At 41.6% G+C, this 22,749-nt stretch overlaps 1 protein-coding gene across 1 annotated transcript in view; it reads right to left on the bottom strand.

Moving 5' to 3' along the window:
- The window catches only part of ELP2 (elongator acetyltransferase complex subunit 2), a 39,214-nt gene extending 19,728 nt beyond the window's left edge, over positions 1 to 19,486 (bottom strand). The window contains exons 1-9 of the mRNA XM_069853341.1: positions 19,351 to 19,486; positions 18,324 to 18,402; positions 17,230 to 17,315; positions 13,288 to 13,438; positions 10,739 to 10,816; positions 6,890 to 6,954; positions 2,358 to 2,424; positions 1,314 to 1,448; positions 239 to 334 (exon numbers count right to left, since the gene is read on the bottom strand). Of these exons, the coding sequence (XP_069709442.1) occupies positions 239 to 334; positions 1,314 to 1,448; positions 2,358 to 2,424; positions 6,890 to 6,954; positions 10,739 to 10,816; positions 13,288 to 13,438; positions 17,230 to 17,315; positions 18,324 to 18,402; positions 19,351 to 19,482 (889 nt within the window). The 5' untranslated portion in view covers positions 19,483 to 19,486. The remainder of the gene's footprint in view (positions 1 to 238; positions 335 to 1,313; positions 1,449 to 2,357; positions 2,425 to 6,889; positions 6,955 to 10,738; positions 10,817 to 13,287; positions 13,439 to 17,229; positions 17,316 to 18,323; positions 18,403 to 19,350) is intronic.
- Between the last annotated feature and the right edge of the window lie 3,263 nt (positions 19,487 to 22,749).

The raw sequence follows: 22,749 nt of genomic DNA, 5'->3' as shown, positions 1-22,749 counted from the left end.
CACAAGTAATACACAATAACATGCAATACACAATAACAGACAGAGCCTGAGCCACAAGATGTGCTATTGTGGCACATTCAGCCAAAACATCCATTTACTCATAAAACATCATTTGCAGAATTTAAACATTTTCACAGCCCACAGTGACAAGCGAACATGCAAGCAACACAAAGACATGTGACTGTACTCTACGTATACAACACTTAATGTAACTGCTAAGCGGTTGTTATCCTTTTACCTTTGGAAAACGAAGTTTGCCAGTGAACTGCATACACCCAGTTTTCATGACCAGCCAACACAGACTCCAAAGTAATTGCATATGTTGTGTCAGTATCTACCACAAATCAGAGAAAAGCACATTTCTTTCTAAAAGCCAAGAAAGACCAGATCATTCATGAGATCTTCAGTGAAAAGAAATCAACTGCTTTCATCATCTACCAATATCTCAGCAGCCTATTGACACCGAATAGCTCCTTAAAAACCTACTTTGGCACATGCCTCAAGTAGCGGATTGACACTACAAGGGTAGCCTATTGCCTCAGAGCTGTGTCACAGAATTCCTGGAGAACTCTAAAGCAATTTTCAATAAACTCTCTGACACTGACTCTACCCATACTCAACTTAAGCACATTTATAACTCCAAATGACTGTAAATACAAGCACTAAGATACTTCAAACAATGAATCGGGATTTGGAGCAAGCAGAACAAGCACTTTTTACACATAACATTATACAAACTTCATTATATTACCCTAATAATTGGCCTAATAATTCACCCCACAATGTCAGCACCCCAAGCATCTGATGTTACAGCGCTCAAACAGCATGTTAAATAATTACGAAGAAAAATATTGGATGTAATAGATAAGTATGCACAAACTTATCTGTTACAAACAGATTTGTCTTATGTTTAAGTAACTGTAGCACCTCTTAACGCACTGAATTAAAAAAAACTAAAGGTATGTTACTGAAACGGAGGAGGACTGCATGACAGCTTACCTCCCACAGACAAATGTATTTCCTGACTATGTGCTGCATTTAGAATGTGTAACAATGCATGGTGATATCAAGCGCTCTAACTGCTTTACCATTTTTCGTAACACATCATTAACTTTACATACTCACATCTTTAAAACAATAACTCCACTTTTTCTAACAGCTGAATAAAAATAATGCAGTCAAACTGGTCTCAAATCCTTTTAATACAAGGAACAAAAGAAATTAGATGGTAATCACCTTGTTAGCCACCATGAAACCACAAAGAGATTCAGAAGTGAAATGTTTTGCAAGGGAATTTTAAAAGTGTTACCTACCTTTGACAGTAAAAACATTCTCTTTCAGTTTTATGGAATTGTCCTCAGTTTCTGGAAGTTGCTTTGATTTCGTGCACGCTTTCCAAATTCTTATCGAACAATCCTGAGCACAGCTTGCTAAGAAAAGGTCTTCACCTGTTTGGTTTAAAACAAAAAAAGTTTTCATTTGTATTTTCATTGCAATACCTGCTGTGATTAACCCACCAGCTTTCCAAACATGTACTGCAGCATTATCCTGCTTTTTCCTGTGGTACACAGCATCATGAACGGCTGTTTTATTTCACCATCAACTTAACTCTCCCATTTCAAATTCTCCATCAGTTTAGAACACGCAGACTCAGATATTTCTCTGCTTACAGAACATGGTAAACATTGTACATATTGTACATCTACTTCCTTACTACCTATCGACTTCACTCTTAAAATTGTGACAGCCTCAATACTCTTCAGTAACTCCTTTACTTTCTTCAGGACTGCAGTGTCCTCCAATTCCTTCTATTTTATTTTTGCCATTGCAAGAACTGTTTGATTAGTTAACAGCTGAATAGATTCTCCTTAAAAAAAAGGGAGGGGGAGAAATAGGAGAAAAAAGTATTATTTCCCTCTACTTTCTCCCCTTTGAAAAAGCAGCCAACTCTTCCTCACTCAGATACAGATGCTTGCATATTGAAAAGGACAAGTTGCTACAAGTCCTATTTGTTTGTATTTAGCTACTAGTCAGGTAAACATACTTGAAGCAAGCAAGACAAAATGAGAGATGCAAGCACAAGATGAGTGTTCTATATCAATCTTACTATACCTATAATTTTGATAACTGAAAATATAACTGTAGTATAGGTTCAACAATTCAAATACTTTAACAGGACGCAAAGTTCTGTCTTGATTTTTAATATTTGTGATTTTTTTTCTGAGATGGTGATACAACTCCAAGAGCTCAGGCGATACAGTACATTGAAATCATCTGCTGGAGGGATAAAACAGTAGTACTGTCATTAAACCAGTATTCCACTTTTTATTATTTTATTCAGTATTTTTCATACTGACCACAGACTGCCCATTCAATGCCTCTTATCCAATCTTCATGGCCGGAGAGTATCAACGTTTTCTGAAACTGAACAAAAATTCCTGTTACATCATAGAAATGTACTTAATTACCACACAGACCTGAGCAATTAGCTTTGGATTTTCAAATCTTATATGTTTACAGCTTCTATTATTTGAAATTTGAAAAATAAACTCCTACTAAGGATTGTAATTTACTGATGGAGTCCAAATAGGTCTTTTTGGCTTTGCTACCATTAGGTGAATATATGCCACATCACAGCACTTCCCGTACATGAGCAGGAAAGAATAAGAATTTAAGGTGCTCACCTTCAAGAGGCTACAGTCTCTCTCTATGATATGGATGAACATTTCTTAAGTTCATCAGGCTTATAGTGGTATAGCATTTAAACAATTTCTATTTTTATTTGCCCAGAAAAAACTCTACCTCTGACATTTTTTGATCCCAAGTTGACTTAAGATGTCTGAAATAACTATTACAATTAAAATGTTAGTGTAGCTTAGTATAAATGACTACCTACCGCATTATTTCTTACATTCTACTCCGCTAAATCCCTTACCTAGGCCTACTAAGAGTTAAGATTAGATGACAGTCTTTGCTCTCAGCACAAGGCTGCAACCGAGTTCTCTCTCCCTAACTGTAATAAGAAATAAAATAATTAAAAATAAAATTAAAAAGAAGAACACAATAAGAAAGGATCTCAAGAACTCTGTCTTCAGCTTCAGAGAAGATAGTCAGAAATGGTAATTGATCCAAACAACTTTGCAGCTAATTGAACATACTCAGAAATCCATGCCTCTTCTCTTTGGTCCATACTTTCTAGGGTATTCCCCAAAATCACCTTCCCATCAAAAAACATTACTCAGTCTCTCCTCACTGTACATTTGCATTCTTAATGTTACAGAACAATCTGTATACAAGGTACACGACCAGAACAGCTTAGCAGAAACTTTTAAGCCATAAAGTTCTGGTCTTGATTAAGAATGCACTCTCACAGCCACCTAAATCTCATCTTCGCTTGTCAATTCTGCACTCGTAAGCACTTCTGGCTATGGCATTCCAGGGAGGTGTTTATCCAACTTATTATGTGTAAATAAAGGCAGGAACAGCCCAAGAAACAAGATGAAGCAGTGACCTAAAGGTTCTTCTGAAGGGTCTATGTTTTTGGCAATACATCAAGAAAATCTTTTCTGCAATTCACATTTCAGATAATAGATAAAGCACTATTTATTAATTCATTTATATGATCTTTGACATAATGCTTTGTATTTTACATTCACAGAGCTTAGCTGGTAAAATTACTCCTCACTGAAAGATTGGTTCAGGCTGAACTGTTGCTAACATCTTTGTCTTTTAAGGCTCCTTTTATACTAAACAGTGTGCATACCTCCTCAAACTTGAGTTTAATATTAATCTAAACGCACATCTAAAAATGTTTAATTTCAAGGTGCTGGGTGTTTGTTTAAAAAAAAAATTACCCTCATCATCTTACATCAAAGAGAACCATTAAGAAAAGCAGACATTTGTTTTACTTTTAAAGAGAGTAAAACTAATTACTTTGAAGTTTTTAATACCACCCCAGGTTTGTAATTCACTTCCTAAAAGGCTTCTAGGCACTACTTCGCCTTAAGGCAAGCACGCAGTTCTTTTGTGCACTCACTCAAAATTTTCAAGATATTGATTACCATAAAAAAAAAAAAAGTCCACCGAAACTGAGCAAGGAGTTGCTGTTGTGCCCTTTGCTTAATTTAACAAAAGCTCACAGTCTGAGCCACCTCCTTAACAGGCTTTCCCATGCCTCTTAACTAATCTAAACACTTTCATGTAGCAGCAATCTGGTGTCTTCCTTTTAGGCAAACAATAAAGCTGTTCTGTAGGCAGCAGAAATAATGAAGCCTGGCTGTCTGTGGGCATGTCCAGCACACACCACACGACTAATTCTGCCCTTACTTTGGATATATGTCCTTCAGGACTAGGCGGGTAGCAGAGTTTGGAAGTTTGGTACCTGTTATGTAAGGTAACAGAGGTCCAAATCTTCTCGGTTTTTCTCCACTGGACATCAGATGTGATACACTCCTCTATCCAGCTCTTAGTCTTGTAGAATCAGAAATAGCCTGATTTATCTTTATCTCTTTATCTTTTATCTCTTATTCCACTTTTCAATCACGCCAAACTTTTGGGGGGAAGCACTCAAACATGCACAGCAAAATCTTCTCACAGAAACCAAGCACAACATAGAGATGTTTTCTTTTAGAGCTCTATTTTGACCTTCTGGTATACTTACTTTCCCTCCATAGGCCTGTAATATCTCAAGCAGGAAGACATATAATGGTTTCTGAAAGATTTTTCCCTGGGTACTTTTATAAATCAATACCCTCTTTCAAGATCTCAGAAAAGCAACGAGATCATTTTCTGTCTATTGCTTAACACAGTAAGGGATCTGTGGGTAGAGATTCCTAGAGGATTTGAAGCCTGCCCAGTCAATTTCAAAAACCAAGCGGCTTTTACGAATAAATACATTTCAACTGTAAAGTTAATCAGTTTACCAAAAGGCAGACTTTATCAGCTAACTGAGGATGCCTCATCCTCCCTCCAAGCATAACACTGCCCTCCAAGTTTCATCAGAATGCCCTGTTATGAAGTTATTTTCTACCCTGGGTTTCATATGCTCTGGGTTTTTTTAGGATGTTAACTCAAGGTAAAGGTTTCCAAGAGTCACAATTAACAGAAGTGATACAGTCCCTTACCAATTAGAGAAGGATGCAGAGGCATAGATTCTATCACACTTCTACACTAAGTTCCTGTGAAAAATGACAGGACAGCACTAACATTTCCTCCAAATACCTCTAAAAGTAGAGCTACGGAGGCCATAAAAAGATGCCAGCAGATCTGAGAGAATCTGACTAAAGAGAACTTCACTTCAGCAGCTAGGAAGGAATTTATGGCAGAAGGCTCACAAGGATGTTTCCATTCTGTTAACAGCTGTAATGCACTATGCAGACACTTTTACTCCACAGAGAATCAAATCTGGGCTCTTCCCTTTGAGATCTGTACAGCCAATTTAGTTAAAAGAGATGTTTCAGAAAGTTAAGTTAGACACCAACCAGAAATCCCACCTCATTTAGAAAACAGAAAGACTGAACCCAAACTCCGCTAGGACAGCTGGTGAAAATACTTCCTATAATTGAAGGCAAATGTGTGAAAAATAACACATGTAAGATAACAGAAAATTCCTTATCCCTAGTACGATTAAAGTTTCCTACCTCCCAATAAAGAACAGCAGCATGAACTTCCTTGTGAAGCTGAAGATGCAGCTTGTTTATTCCAATGACTTTACTTTATCCTCCACAGACTGACTCTATTTAACAATGGCTAAGACGGCTATTGTACTTATAAGTTTGTTCAACAATTGGCAAGAAAAGTTATAATCTCAACACTTCTGGCAGTCAAACTTTATATTATTTGTTAAGCTGAACCATACAAGAAAACAAGTTCCAGATTTTGAATGAGGAAAATCTCCACAACTGCACAACCTCTGACATTAAAGTCTCTTTAGCACACTACGAATCATGAGTGGCATTCTGCCATTGCCAATTCCCAGACAATGTCATTAAATTGATTTAACTCTTGAGCTACATAGGAGGAAAAAACAGCCAACACAGTTAAGAAAGCAACTTTCTTTCCTGCTTAGTGGTCAAGAAATTAACAAACATAGCAGATAAAGGGTGAAGTAAATGTAAAATCTTAGGGATGACAGCAAAAAAAAAAAACTTTTTTTTTTCCTACATATGTTGGTTTCAACAGGATTTTCTGAGTGGTAGGTTCATTGGTGCACTGTGTTTGTGGACTGAGGTTTTTTTTAAGAGAGTGATAGAGAGAAAGAAGAGACACTGACTTCCATTTTGGAAAGCAGTCATTCAACACATGCTTTACTGTCTATCAAAACTTCTCAACAGATGCAAGAAAGGACAGAATATCTTTCTAGCACTCCAAAAGAACATTGAACTGTATGAAAAAATAAAGCTAGCTACAGCTTCCAAATAATACATGAAAGAAGTGCATACTTTTTAGAAGATCAGATACTCCTTCAAATATTTATTTCAACATTCAGAAGCATTCAACACAAAGAGCATACTTAGCAACAAACATACAATTCCATTTATAGACTTAAAGTAACATCATTTCCATATGGACAATTCAATACATGGATATTCAGTAAAGGATAGTTGCAGCTATTTTATGTCAATGAGAATGGAAACACAGGCTACCTTCACACAGGGAAAAACTAAGAAAAATTCACACCTTTATGAACCGAATCCAACTTCAACATTCTGTATGTACATTTCATCATTAGCTATAAAAATCAATTAACTATGTCAACAGATAGTTGTATGTGATGGCTATCTAAAGACAGAGAGTTACTGAAGAACCTCAAAGAAATCAGCAGTGCATATGTAAAGAAAAGCAGCAGAACTTAGTAACGTTCTGAGCAAGAGACAAAAACTGTAATTACCTGGCCATTCTGCTGTATAAACAAATGTATTTTACAGTCATCACCACCACAAGCCAGTACTGGTACTGGAAAAGGGAAAAAAAAAATCTTAATTACTCAAGTTACAAAATCTAATACACTAGAATATGAAAAAATATATAAATAACAAAAAACAATATAGTATCAATAAACATAATAATACAAATGGGCAAGCATGACATAACTTTTTCGTGTTTTCTAAATTAGGCACCTAATACTGTTTGCAATAAACCTAGTTCAAGAACACAAAACTCAAGTTATTTTGGCATGTAAATAGTACCTACAAATACTTAAGATGCAAAAGAATAGTCTCCTTCAAGCTCACATATCTGCAGGAAGTTCAGATACTAGAGATTTCTAATTAATCATGTTTCTTTTACTGGTATCAACAGGCATTTGCTCTAAATACAAAAGGAGCAAGCAGTAAAACAAAATTACTCAGAACTGACAGAGTTCCAAGTCCTAACTCAACGAAAATAAGTCACAGATGGAGGTGGCATAATTATTACACAAGAAATAAGAAGACAGACCACCATTCATTATACACAAAGATATGAAAGAAATTAACATTATCACACACCTACTCAAGTCTTTAGTAGTTTACTTCTATGAGCTATCTCACAAAAAACATAAGTCTATTGAATAAAAACAGACAAAAATATGCCTAAGGGGAAAACCAGGAGAAGTTAGGCAATGTAGTAGTTCATCTCTCCCACAAATGATGATGGGGAAAAATAATTAACCCCCACCCCACTCTTTTGGGGTCACAGGATGAAGTAGTACTGCTAGGGACTGAAACAGCAGAAGAAATAAGTTATCAGGGGTAGACATTCACATTTCTCAAGTCCAGGCAGAACACAAAACACTAAATTTTACTAAAATGAAGTACTTGGTTTAAAAAAAGCTGTCATCCCTTTAAGAAGATAAAATTATCTTTATTATGGATAGACCAAAAAATCACCTTGCATATTCATAGCAAGTTTATGCTCTATGTCAGTTTCCTCCTTCTGCCTGTACCAAATCTGTGTCTAGTTCTCTGCTGGTCCTCTCACACTTCTAAGTCACATTTCACATTCTCACACCTTTACCACTGCTGCTTCTCTCCAACCTCAAGATCATATTTCACCTGCTCTTTGCATTACATGGGGCCAAAAAAGGCTACTTTAGACTGGAAGTAATGAGCTCTTTTAAAGGGAGAGCTGGTCTTCAGGACCATGGAAACTGGGCAAGTGTAAGAGGTGTTTTTTCCACAAAATACAATGCCATGTATGTTCTTGGAGCCTGCACCATCCTTTTCTAAGAAAATATATTTTATGGTCTATTACCATAATTACATATTTATTCAATGGAGTACAAGTTTGACTAATAAAAACTAGAAAATAATTATAATCCAGTTGTTATATCAGATAAATGTAAAAATATAAATGTAAAAAATGTATTCAGGAAGTTCTATCAAGAAGTACCTAAGTGGCAAAACCAGACTAGTATATAGTTTTTCACACAAATGCTCTGGAGTAGTAGTATTTGGATCTGACTGAGATCAAGTCCTGCAAAGGAAGTATAAAAAGTTAACTGGAAACTGTGGTGCTATTGCAAGGGTGACAGTGTGACCACCAAAGCTTTTTCAGGTTCACTCCCTCTTTTTTTCACCTGTTGTAATTCAGTTCAGAGAAGACAATTTGTAATTGTCAGAGGCCAAGCTACAACGCAACAATTATCCAGGTGCTAGGAAGAATCACAGTACATGCAAAAGAGCTGAACAAAATCTATAAAATAGTGAATCAAGTCCTGGGCATTTTAGAAGCAGAGTTTCAGCAGATGTCACAAGGCAAAAAGCAACCAACCAAACAAAACAGTACGAAGCTTTTCTTCAAGACTCAGAAACTAAAAAGAAGCTCCATAACCACAAGGGTGCCAGTAAAGTGCTTAAACTATACTCCAGCTACAAATGATTGGTCAGGTTTTTATGAGCAGTCTATTGGCTTTCCCCATTTGACTTATTCATAAAAATGGTTCTTCTTGCAAAACAGAACATTTATTTTCAAGGACAATCAGTTAAAATACTAGGCATCATGAACCTCAGTGTCTTTTGAAAGTTAAAGTATCCATTACACATGAATCAATTTTCAATGCAAGCTTTAAATTTGTTTGCTTGGTGAAATTAGAGGTAACTGTAAATGCTTCTAGTTCGGGAGAACAGTTTACAACTTTCAGAAAAATAGTTCTGTATTTACTCCCTGACTTAAGAACTGGAGATTCTTCTCAAGAGAAAACCTTGTTTAAATCTTAATACAGAAGCCAACAAAACCTTCATAAAGACTTCAGAGCAACTCCTAAAGTTATCATAGATCATTTTTCCTTGAAGCTCATTCATATTCCAAACCGCCATTACAGATTAATGTTTCTGACAAAATGATCAGTAGTGAGACTTTTAATAATAAATTTTAAGCTACTTTATTTAGATTTCAGAATTAACATACTCCCCTGAACAAAACCAATTCAGTTTTATGGAGTACTATGTCAGGTTTAGGGAGAATACACAGAACATGGCTATGCTCTATTAAAAGCCTATTACTGGTTTTAAGAATGAATATGATAACCTTCACTTACAGTTCCTCCAAAAAGAAGGGTCACTTGTCTCATATGCAACATAATTTCCATGTTAAATAGATGCTCTAGAGTGTTATGGTGGGAATTTCTTACCTTTACAGTATCATAAACGAAGAAATAACCTATTATTTTGTACTATAAACTTTATACTCCTTAAACTGATACCACAAACACTCAAAACAAAAATTCACACACTGGAGGTAATGACTTTAATTTACCCTCAAGTCTTTTAACTTCATCTCAACAACCACCTGTTGATATATTTACATGAAAAACAGAAAAGAGAGGCTTAAAGTCCTTCAGAGGTGCATATGCTGGTTTTCCTATCAGACACACTCTGGAAACAGATATTAGCTTTTCCAAATAGGACAATATATCTTGACAGAGCTTTCATATCTCCCAGAATCACCACAAGCCAAAGAATAAAATACATTTCTGCATAACTGCTCTGGAGGCATACAATCAAGCAACACAGCAGCATGTAACACATGCAGCAAATAGCTGAAAACTCCAGATACAGTAAGAAACTGTAGTACTTATTCTCTCAGAAGCCTCCAACACAGGTGAAAGGCTCTAATGATACACAAATCTAACTCAACAGATTTATCTGGCTTGTATTGTGCTACAGGATACGTTTAGGGTTTTTTAAATAAATCTTCTACAGATTTGTAAGAGAAAAATATGTCTGTGACAGGCTACAAAATCTGAACATTTATGTTAACAGAAAACTATATAATCAATACTGAACAATCAGGTTAAACTTCTTCAGCACCTATTTTTTTTCACATTTAAGACACAACAGGTGATAAACACTGCTCACTAATCCTTAACTTTTGATGCAGGTCTGCAGATTAATTGTCTGGATGTTGCACTTCAATCCAAACAACAAGAACAAACATAAGCAGCAGCAGCATAAGAAGCAGCTAAAACTAACAGCATCATCCTATCCCATCTACTTACAGCCCTGTTACCCTGGTTTTAAGCTTTCTGTCTCAGAGAACTTCTAAAGAACCTCATTTGAGCATCATTTTGTAATTTGTCAGTATTTTTCTAACTGCTCAGTGAAAATCTTCAGATACAAGCAAAAGCTTTGGCTGATTCTATAAAAACCAAAAAAATACGGCACAATGATCTGGCGGCAGTCAAATGAAAATCTGTTTGTGGGATTTCTTAGATTTTACTTTTCTGGCACCGATATTCAAGATGTGCAGCTGTACTTACCATTGCTTCCAGGCAAGAAGGATAAGCAGACATCCATAACAAATCCATTTCCAAACTGCAGAATTTCAATGCATTTAGCTGGAAAACAACAGCAGACAGTGTTGATTTCATTCATTGTAGTACTACAGTCACACTGCCATTTTCTCCTATCATTATGTAGTTGAGATTTCCAATTCAATTTTAAGAATCTGAAAAAGTATACATTTTTCAAGACACTAATAATAATGTTATCTCCTGTGGGCCCACAGAAATTCATCCAGAGTTCGCTGAGTTAGAGGGCAAGTCACTGTTCTCCACTGAGTATTCAAGTTGTACAGCTTCAGTGTGGTAACGTATCAGAACCGCTATTTACTGTAAATTATATCCTGTAGCAACAGGATCAGGATTAACTACACACAGAGCTAAAACTGAATCCATTTGCTACAAGAGTAGATACAGAGGTGAGCAAAAGCCAGTCTTCCTGCAAACACCCCTAAGATCCTAGAAGTAGTTACACTGGTAAGCCATCTAGATCAGAATAATCAGAACAGCAGAAAAGCAGAAAAATCTCTTTACAGAAACCACAACAGCAAGATGAAAAGGAAAGGACATCACAGAATCACTGGGTTGGAAAAGACCCACAGGATCATCGAGTCCAACCATTCCTATCAAACACTAAACCATGCCCCTCAGCACCTCATCCACCCATCCCTCAAACACCTCCAGGGAAGGTGACTCAACCACCTCCCTGGGCAGCCTCTGCCAGTGCCCAGTGACCCCTTCTGTGAAAATTTTTTTTCTGATGTCCAGTCTGAACCTCCCCTGGTGGAGCTTGAGGCCATTTCCTCTCGTCCTGTCCCCTGTCACTTGGGAGAAGAGCCCAGCTCCCTCCTCTCCACAACCTCCTTTCAGGTAGTTGTAGAGAGCTATGAGGTCTCCCCTCAGCCTCCTCTTCTCCAGGCTAAACACCCCCAGCTCTCTCAGCCACTCCTTGTAAGACCTGTTCTCCAGCCCCTTCACCAGCTTTGTTGCTCTTCTCTGGACTCGCTCCAGAGCCTCAACATCTTTCTTGTGGGGAGGAGCCCAGAACTGAACACAGGATTCGAGGAGCGGTCTCACCAGTGCCGAGTACAGGGGCAGAATAACCTCCCTGGCCCTGCTGGTCACGCCGTTTCTGATCCAAGCCAAGATGCCATTGGCCTTCTTGGCCACCTGGGCCACTGCTGGCTCATGTTCAGTCGCTGTCAACCAACACCCCCAGGTCCTTCTCCACCAGGCAGCTTTCTAGCCACTCTTCTCCTAGTCTGTAGCTGCACAGGGTTGTTGAGCCCCAAGTGCAGGACCCGGCATTTGGCCTTGTTAAACCTCATGCCACTGGTCTCAGCCCCACTTCCTCCCAGCTTAGTGTCATCCGCAAACTTGCTAAGGGTGCATTTGAATTCCTCATCCAGGTCATTGATAAAGACATGGAACAGGGCTGGACCCAGCACCAGGTTTGGAGCCAGGTATTAATCAAGTGATTCTTTTTGATCTCTTGCTCCTCATTCCTTAGTGTTGGAATGGAGTTAAACACTATCTGCGCCCCAGAGCCCTCCATCGTTTTCCCCACAGCCCTGAAGTCTCTCTTAATTGCTCCCAGCATCCTCCACTGTGTGTCATCATTGCCAATTTGAAATGCTACCAGAGGGTAATAATCTGTGTCTTTCACCAAGGAAGGAAGTTTTTCAGTGACATCTTTCACTGACGCGCCGGGTAGGCAGCAGACCTCCCTGTGGAGTGGGTCCAGTCTGCAGATAAGTCCCTCTGTTCCCTTTAGAAAGGAACCCCCGAGACAATCACCCTCCTCTTCTTTTTCTCGGAGGAGATTTTGATGGTGGCCTTCTTTGGGAGCATGAGAAACATCTTCCAGAACACGGGACTAAAGATTGGCAACTCCCATCTATTTCCCTCATCCAAGCAGAGCAATGCGAAATCTTCAAGTATATAAGGAAGGAAGGAAGTAGCTTGGGAGATGCAGTTAGTACAACTGAACTAGCAAGTAACACTTTAAATCTAGATTATCTGCTCTATTTATTTCTTAGGTATTTCAAAGAGCTATTCTCCCATGTGTCCATGCAAGGGCCTACTTCAACAGAAGGTTAAGATCCTATTATCCCCCACTCCATTGGATTCAAGTAAATAGCAACAAATTACTAGTTTAACCTCACCTTTCTATTGCCAGCATTAATCATTTTCCTAAGTAATTTTACTGCACACTCGCATACAGCCAGTTTGCTGACATGTTACAAGGCAAAATGCACATTGAACAAGAAACAACTAAATTCAGACAAAACATCATTTATGAAAAACAAAGACAAATCATTCTGCAGAACAAATCTGACCCAAAGCTGTTAAAACAGTATAACTCTCAGCTTTCAAAAAGCAATACAATGGTCTGATGTACCAAAGCCCGAACAAAACTGAATGTAATTGCGTTAAAAAAGATGTCAGCATTTACCAAGTACTTCAATATATCAGCATTTATCATTTTTATTAAGCCAGCCTGTTGTCCCCAGTGTTAAAAAAGTTACCTTCTGAACCATTTCGAGACCAGATTCTCACAGTACAGTCAGAAGCTGCAGAAGCTATGAGCAGATTTGAATCAGGATCATGGGACTGGTACACGGCATCCACAGCACAAACAGCTTCAGAGTGGCCTTTGAGAGGAATGCTCTTCACAAGCTGAATACAACATAAAGTTTAAAAAATGAACAAAATTAAATTCCAGTAACTTATACGAGAGAATTTGTAAAGCCATTTTAAGAAATAAAATAATCAAATAAAGAAAACAAGTTGTATGCCTACAGTGGCAGAGCACCTGCCAAGCTAAGCTTAAGCTATAGCATATTCCAGGAAAACAGAGAAGGGATACAGCACTAATGAGTATTAACTCAATAAGATTTGTTGAAAACCGAACAGAATTAAATATTCCTGTGCACACCATACAAACTTCACCATTCCTTAAGGAAAGCTGGAAATAGTATAGAAGTTAAGAAGAGCAGCTTTCCTCCCGTTTCTCCTTCTCATGTCCCTCACCCTAAGGAACATCTCATAAAAGTTTGGAGAACCTTAGAGAAGAAGATGGAGCAGAGAACACAATGGAATAAGTAGCAGCTACAGCAGCTCTAGCTGCAATGTTTAGTGGTGTTCTCACAAATCAAAATAGCTTATTACTCTTTCAAAATATCAACATGAAAACCAAAACCCCTAAATTTAGACTCAAGTACCTACTTTCTTACTGAATGAATACAGGCAATTTGATTTGTAATCTATTCCTCAAACACAGACAGCAAAATGAGCAGCTTTTAATTCTGCCACTAGAAGTCATCCAGCATTCATCCAAATATTGTCATAAATGTAATTGACATCCCTTTCCAAAATACAGCCAGATGGGCCCCAGTAAGAACCTGTGACTGGTCCAATTTAGAACTTTGCCTGTTTTTCAGAAGTTACACTAGTCTAGAATTGACATTAAAATGTGCAGATTTAGCCACAAGCTTTTTCATAGACTGACACGAGGCTGTGCACCACCATCAGTGGAAAATTTAAATAAAGAAATCTGTCAGGTTTTTTAATTAAATACATAAACAGTTAAAATGGATCAGGATCAAAAACTATTCATTTCCAAGAACATTCTGCCATCAAACCAGGTGCATTTTCCTCCTAGTCCACATTTCTGTGCATTTTAAAATGACAAGCCGAATGTAGTTTGAGATCCTATGAAATGGGTTACCTACTACCTATCCCAGAGTCCTGTGGGAATTGGCAGCTGTGGTCGCCAAGCCACTCTCCATATTTGAAAAGTCACGGCAATCAGAAGAAGTCCCTGGTGACTGGAAGAAGGGTAACATTATGCCTATTTTTAAAAAGGGCATAAAAGATACACCTGGGAACTACTGACCTGTCAGCACACAGAGGACAGGGAAGTGATTCAAGACAGCCAGCTTGGCTTCACCAAGGGCAAGTCCTGCCTGATCAACCTAGTGGCTTTTCAATGACGGGGTGAGCACATCAGTGGATATAGGAAAACCTGTGGATGTAATCTATTTGGATTTCTCTAAAGCCTGTGACACAGTTCCCTACAACATCCTTCTCTCTAAATTGGAGATATGGATTTGGTGGGGGGACTGTTTGGTGGATAAGGAATTCGTTGGATGGTCGCATTCAGAGAGTTGTGGTCAATAGCTTGATATTCACAGCGTTCTGCTTGAGAAACTGTCAGCCTCTGGGCTGGACAGGCGCACACTCTCCTGGGTGGAAAACTGGTTGGATGGCCGGGCCCAGAGAGTGGTGGTAAATGGTGTGAAATCCAGCTGGAGGCCAGTGACAAGTGGGGTTCCCCAGGGCTCAGTGCTGGGTCCAGCCCTGTTCAATGTCTTCATCAATGACCTGGATGAAGGCATCGAATGCACCCTTAGCAAGTTTGCGGATGACACTAAGCTGGGTGGAAGTGTCGATCTGCTGGAGGGTCGGGAGGCTCTGCAAAGGGATCTGAACAGGCTGGACCGCTGGGCAGAGTCCAATGGCATGAGGTTTAACAAGGCCAAATGCCGGGTCCTGCACTTGGGGCACAACAACCCTATGCAGTGCTACAGACTGGGAGAAGTCTGTCTAGAAAGCTGCCTGGAGGAGAGGGACCTGGGGGTGTTGGTTGACAGCCGACTGAATATGAGCCAGCAGTGTGCCCAGGTGGCCAAGAAGGCCAATGGCATCTTGGCTTGTATCAGAAACGGCGTGACCAGCAGGTCCAGGGAGGTTATTCTCCCTCTGTACTCGGCACTGGTGAGACCGCTCCTCGAATACTGTGTTCAGTTCTGGGCCCCTCACCACAAGAAGGATGTTGAGGCTCTGGAGAGAGTCCAGAGAAGAGCAACAAAGCTGGTGAAAGGGCTGGAGAACAGGCCTTATGAGGAGCGGCTGAGAGAGCTGGGGGTGTTTAGCCTGGAGAAGAGGAGGCTGAGGGGTGACCTCATTGCTCTCTACAACTACCTGAAAGGACGTTGTAGAGAGGAGGGTGCTGGCCTCTTCTCCCAAGTGACAGGGGACAGGACAAGAGGGAATGGCCTCAAGCTCCGCCAGGGGAGGTTTAGGCTAGACGTTAGGAAAAAATTCTTTACAGAAAGGGTCATTGGGCACTGGAACAGGCTGCCCAGGGAGGTGGTTGAGTCACCTTCCCTGGAGGTGTTTAAGGCACGGGTGGACGAGGTGCTGAGGGATATGGTTTAGTGTTTGGTAGGAACGGTTGGACTCGGTGATCCGGTGGGTCTCTTCCAACCTGGTTATTCTGTGATTCTGTGATTCTGTGATATCCAGATGGAGATCCATGACAGCTGGGGTTCCTCAGGGATCCATACTGGGACCAGTGCTCTTTAATATTTTCATTGATGATATAGACAGCGAGATTGAGTGCACCCTCAGCAGGTTTGCAGATGACACCAAGCTGAGTGGTGCAAGTGACAAACCAGAAGGATGATATGTCATCCAGAGGACCTGGACAAACTGGAGAAGTGGGCCTGTGTGAACCTCATAAGGTTCAACAAGGCCAAGTGCAAGGTCCTACACCTGAGTCGGGGCAATCTCTGGTTTCAATACGGGACTGGGGACGATGTGATTGTAAGCAGCCCTGTGGAGACAGACTTGGAGGTGCTGCTTGATGAGAAGCTTGGCATGAGTCGGCAATGTGTGCTCATAGCCCAGAAGACCAACTGTATCCTGGGCTGCATCAAAAGAAGCGTGGCCAGCAGGTCGAAGGAGGGGATTCTCCCCTTCTACTCCACTCTTATGAGTGACTCGGTGATCCGGTGGGTCTCTTCCAACCTGGTTATTCTGTGATTCTGTGATTCTGTGATCCCACATGGAGTAATGTGTCCAGGTCTGGAATTCCCAACATAAGAAGGATATGGAACTGTTGCAAAAGGTCCAGAGGAGGGTTATAAAGATGATCAGAGGGCTGGAGCACTTCCTATATGAGGACAGGCTGAGAGAGTTGGGGTTGTTCAGCCTGGAGAAGTGAAGGCTCCGAGGAGACCTTATAGCGACCTTCCAGTACCTGAAGGGAGGGAGGGGTTTTTTACAAGGGGGAGAGTGACAGGATGTGAAGGAATGGCTTTAAATTGAAAGAGGGAAGATTTAATTAGGTATTAGAGAAAAATTCTTCACAATGAGGGTAGTGAGGCCCTGACACAGGTTGCCCAGGGTAGTTGTGGATGTTCCCTCCCTGGAAGTGTTCAAAGCCAGGTTGGATGGGGCCTTGAGCACCCTGGTCTGGTGGGAGGTGTCCCTGCCCAATGAAGGGCGGGTAGAACTGGATGATCTTTAAGGTCCCTTCTGACCCAATTACTTGAAGGAGATACACATGGGTTTCAATGCTCAAGGTAAAATGAAGATGGATGAATAAGACATACAAACAAAACAGATAATTTGTGATAGGCGAAACATTACAGGAAGCAGAGCTTTAGGTTATTCCCGCTTACCTGATTATTCCACATTCCTTTTCCATTCCGTTCCCAAAGAATAAGCTGTTTATCTGATCCACCAGAAATTAACTCTGTTTCAGAAGCTAAAAAATATATTTTGGTAAGTTTTACAAATACTTTCTTTGTAACAGTAGTCAACACCATAAGCAGTTACATTTAGTACTCACAAAATATCATGTGATAAATATGTATTTCCAAAAAGATTCTCAAATCCAGCAGTGTTGTTTAATATTTTCTTTTTTTTGTTTGGTCTTTTTGAGGGATGGGAATATAAAGCAAGACAAATCTAACCAAACAGAATTTATTTTGATCAATGTTAAGAAGAAAATATTTCGGTGCAACCATTTGAAAGGATGACAGTTCTTATCATTATAAAAAAGGAATGTTTTCACCTCAGTACTTCCCCCTGCCAAAAAGCAACAGTGACGTTAAATTAACAGTCTAATCCATGGCTCCATTTCTTTTTGTCAGTGAGCTGCTACAAATGCCCAAAAGCACAAGAATATGTGCCTTTGAACAGTTTGCACTACGCAACTTTAAATCCTGGAATTACTATCAAGTAAAAGCCTCCTAAGAGTCTCAAACATTTTGATCTTGAAAGATGACTTCTGTGTGGGTATGACCTCTATGCTACTTACAGCTTTATAGCCAGAGATGTTTTAAAAGGCATCGCAAAGCAGTTTATGAAGTCAAAAAAAGCCTGTTGGCAGCACAAGCACCTCAGCTGCCCATCTCCCAAAGCCACCACAGCCCCGGGTCCCCTGGGCTGGCCTTGGCCCCACCGATGCCCCTGCTTACTGCTCACCTGAGTTCGGTGAGTCAGGTTCCTGTGGGGCCACCTGCACTCTTCCCTGCTAGGAATCCAGACTACTGGGAAATCTAGGAAGAAATCCCTACTGGGAGGCCGGTCTTAAGGTGAGAGGATGCACTGGAAGCGCTGCAGCTCCCTGTTGCCGTTCTCTTTAATGGCAGCCTCTCTATCACTGACCCTGCCATCTTTCTTCCCCAGAGAGGGGACCCTGCCTGGGGCAGACACCCCACCTCCGACCCCCAGGGGTGCAGCGGGGAGGGAAGAAAGGCCGGCTACTCACCACCATCCCGCCGGCGGACCCAGTGCACGCAGTTCACCCGGCCAGTGTGACCACGGAGAGCAGTGGCCACTCGCCTCGCCTGCAGGACAGCAAGAAAGCACCAAGCTTGAGACTGCACTCCCAGCCTCTGCACGCGCCGCCGTGATACAATAAGTTGTTATGTTACAAAAGGTGCAATGTTTTAATTTTAGCTAAAGTAGATTTAAGTTCATCCAAATAACTGAAAGGCAGACAGAATGCCCCTCTGATCACATGTTCTTTCAAACAGCGTCTTTCCACACACCCTTAGGTCTTGTGTTAAGTACAATCTGTGCTGAACAGATGTGTCTTCTTCTGTAATAGCCCCTGTTTGCACTCTTTCCCGATCTCAAATCCAAGGTCAGGTAGAGAGCTGGAGCCAGCTCCAAATTAGCAAGAGCTTTGACTATTGTGAAGTTTACAACAATATTACACCCTGAAGGAGGCCTACAGGAAAGCTGGGGAGGGACTTTTTATGAGGGCACATAGTGATCAGAAGAGGAGGAAGGGTTTTAAATTGGAAGGAGGAACACTTAAGACTAGACATTAGGAAGAAATGCTTCACAACAAGATTGATGAGGCCCTGGCACAGGCTGCCCAGGGAAGCTGCGGCTGCCCCATCCCTGGAGGTGTTCAAGGCCAGGTTAGATGGGGTCTTCAGCAGCCTGGTTGGGGCATTCCCCCCATGGCAGGGGGGCTGGAACTAGACGATCTTTAAGGTCGTTTCCAACCCATTCTAGGATTCTATGACTAAAATTACTCTTTGGACAGAGAATACGCATAAGATTCCTGGGGAAGTTTATCCACATGCACCTAAGCGGGAAATACATCCCGTAGGCAGATCTTGTCTCGCTGCATACGATTGATAAGGATCCCTCCCTCGTGTCGCCCAGGCCTGGTAAAGGGCGCTTGCTTTCTCGAACTCCAAAATGAGTCTCAGGAGAGCTGACTGGCCGGCGTTTTCGGTATCCCCTGCCCCGGGCCCGCCCCGCGGCGCCTCAGCTCTCACCGCCGGCTCGTAGAGGACGACGTCGCGGCAGCTGCCGAAGGCGAGGAGCCCCCCCCGCCCCCAGGACACGGCCCCGCCGCCCGCCCGGTTGGCGCAGCACGCGGTGTGACACACGGACACGGGCGCCGCCATCTTCCCCCGCCGCCTCGCGCGGCTTCCGTAGCGACTACCCCGGCCCAGGGGGCGGGGCTGGAGGAGGGAGGTGGGCGGGGCCTGGAGGCGGGGGCGGGGCTTGAGGAGGCGCTGGGTGGGGCTGGAGGGGCGGGGGGCGGGGTGAGTCTGTTGAAGGAGGGGGAGGGTTAATCTTTGTTTGCCATTTCAGAGTATCAGGTTATCATAGAATCACTAGGTGGGAAAGGACCCACCGCATCATCGAGCCCAACCATTCCTATCACACACTAAACCATGACCCTCAGCACCTCATCCACCCGTGCCTTAAACCCCTCCAGGGAAGGTGACTCAACCCCCTCCCTGGGCAGCCTCTGCCAGTGCCCAATGACCCTTTCAGTGAAGAATTTTTTTCCTAATGTCCAACCTAAACCTCCCCTGGTGGAGCTTGAGGCCATTCCCTCTCGTCCTGTCCCCTGTCACTTGGGAGAAGAGCCCAGCTCCCTCCTCTCCACAACCTCCTTTCAGGTAGTTGTAGAGAGCAATGAGGTCTCCCCTCAGCCTCCTCTTCTCCAGGCTAAACACCCCCAGCTCTCTCAGCCGTTCCTCATAAGGCCTGTTCACCAGCCCCCTCACCAGCTTCGTTGCTCTTCTCTGGACTCGCTCCAGAGCCTCAACATCCTTCCTGTGGTGAGGGGCCCAGAACTGAACACAGGATTCGAGGAGCAGTCTCACCAGTGCTGAGTACAGAGGGAGGATAACCTCCCTGGTTATTCATTGCTGTAACTTGACACAAAAATGTTGCAGGTAGGCACAGCTTTTTCCAGTGGGTATGAGAGGAAGGAAACTGTTCCTGATTACATATGAGAGACAGCCAGAAATGCTAGCTGCTAAGGGAACAAATCACTCCTTGCACAGAAATGCATGGATCCAGTCATCAAAGCATGCTTTAATTGTGGCGTGCTGTCCCGAGCTGCTGAGGATGGCTGTGCAGCAGTCAGGTAGCACGGCAGCCACCTTCTCAGCGTGCCCTGCCAGGGCTGGAGCCAGGGCTCTGGCAGGAGGAGGTCTGGCACTGCCCAAAAGCTGAGGTGTGTTGTAGGAGTTGTTTGTTGCTGTGGGAACAAGGCAGGCTCTGGCTGTGATTGTGGGCAAAGTGTAGGCTTTTCCATGATGGGTTTGAGTGGGAGTTTCCCTCTATGACACGAGAAGTTTGCTTATCTGGTAGGTAACCTGCAGGAGAACCCTGGGCACTGCTTGTGCCAGAGAGATTTGGAGGTGTGCAGAATGACAGAGGGTGCCAGGGCACTGCAGCTTTTTGTGGGGTTTGTCCTCCACAGGCCACCACCTCAGGACTGCTGCTTTCTTAGGCAATTTGAGGGAGCACATTGGGGGATGCTTCCAGCCCCAGATCTTGCCAGTGATCGCTGCCACCTGTCCACAAAGGTCTGGCGTGCCACCTCGACACCTCCCAACACTGAGAGGAGTGGGATAAAGTTTTCTTAAGTATTATGCCTGTCCAAGTTCTCATTCACACCATTATGCCTTTTAGGAACACATGCAGTAGAAGGAAAAAATGGCAGTGGTTGATGATATTAGGGGAGACCTCATTGCTCTCTGTAACTACCTGAAAGGAGGTTGTAGAGAGGAGGGTGCTGGCCTCTTCTCCCAAGTGACAGGGGACAGGACGAGAGGGAATGGCCTCAAGCTCCGCCAGGGGAGATTTAGGCTGGACATTAGGAAAAAATTCTTCACAGAAAGGGTGATTGGGCACTGGAACAGGCTGCCCAGGGAGGTGGTTGAGTCACCTTCCCTGGAGGTGTTTAAGGCACGGGTGGACAAGGTGCTAAGGGACATGGTTTAGTGTTTGATGGGAACGGTTGGACTCAATGATCTGGTAGGTCGCTTCCAACCTGGTTATTCTATGATTCTATGATACGAGGATGGAAAATTACATATTTTGGGTTAGTCACCAATTGCCGGTCTTCATTTGTAGCTAATACCCTTACTGAATCTAAATCTGTCCTTGCTGTTTTCCTTTATCTTCCCAGACAAGAACTTCTTCGTTTTTCAGAAGTATATGCAAAAATAATCTTCCCTTTTCCCTCCGTTGGTGTAATTTTTGAGGCACAGGAAGAACTTAATTCACTGTTCATCAGAAAAGGTTGTGGTGATGCCTAAGGAGACTTCAGAAGTCACTCTATAGTCTTGTTTGCATCTTTTACATATCCTGATTTGGTTCTGCCAATGGAACTACATAAACAAATTCTCGTAAGGGAGATACTACTTAGATTGGCAAAAGGTTTCTTGAGCTTAAAATAAATTCACCAGTTAGATATTGGCATAAATCCTGTTATTCCAACAGCAAAATAGTAGTAAAATAGTAATTTTGGTGGTAAAGTCATGTCTACAAGTCAGGATTTGCAGGCAGAAGTAGCTTAGTGATCTTCATGTTCTTCCTAGCTAATGCAGTGATGCCTGCAACCTTTTAGATGGAGACTGAGAAAATACAATACTAGTCAAAAAATTATTTCTACTATTTAATATAATTATTTAATTGTGGATAAACAGTGACATAAAAATATAAAATTGTTGCAAATATGTTTTCCCTTCCTGCAGAATGTTTCCAATCTATTTTATGGCATGTTTAGCCTCAGCTTTTTTTTCTTGTTTTATGAGGAAAATACAGTGTTGCATACATATATATTGCATGCATTGTTAACTGAATGCATGTTGAGAAGAAATCTGGTGTAAAGGAATATATATTAATAGTCACGAGTCATTGTGCATGATACTATGAAAAGTAGCAAGCATATCTTAGGTTTAAAGTTTAATTATATGCAGTTTAATTTTATAGAAGATGTTTAAAAGTTGTTAGACTAGCAAAGGCGATTACTAAAAGGTTGGAGGCCTTGTTCTTCTTGTAGTTGTTGAACTTAGCCTATCCTTATTTGTCTTCATTGTGTACATGCCTTGGGGACTAATCATTAATGAAGTTACCTCATACTCAAATTATTGCCTGCTGGTTTTACTGTAGATTGCTTGCCTCCAGTAGCAACCTGGATGAACAGTGCCTGGTGAATGAGCCAGCTATTCAATATTTCAATTTCTCCTCATTAGTTGTATCATGGGCCGAGGCCTAATTTGCTGCACGTTATTCTTAACACGGCATTATCCTTTTCTAACAGCCTTTTTTCCTGTGTGTGTGATACCTGCTGCCACAATGGCTCAGAAAAATATATGAGGTGTATTTTTCTGTACAATAACACTGTTAGGCAGAGGGGTATTTTA

Source organism: Phaenicophaeus curvirostris, chromosome 3, assembly GCF_032191515.1.
Source record: "Phaenicophaeus curvirostris isolate KB17595 chromosome 3, BPBGC_Pcur_1.0, whole genome shotgun sequence".
NCBI classification, from domain to species: Eukaryota; Metazoa; Chordata; class Aves; order Cuculiformes; family Cuculidae; genus Phaenicophaeus; species Phaenicophaeus curvirostris.
This window is presented reverse-complemented; position numbering and strand designations above follow the sequence as displayed.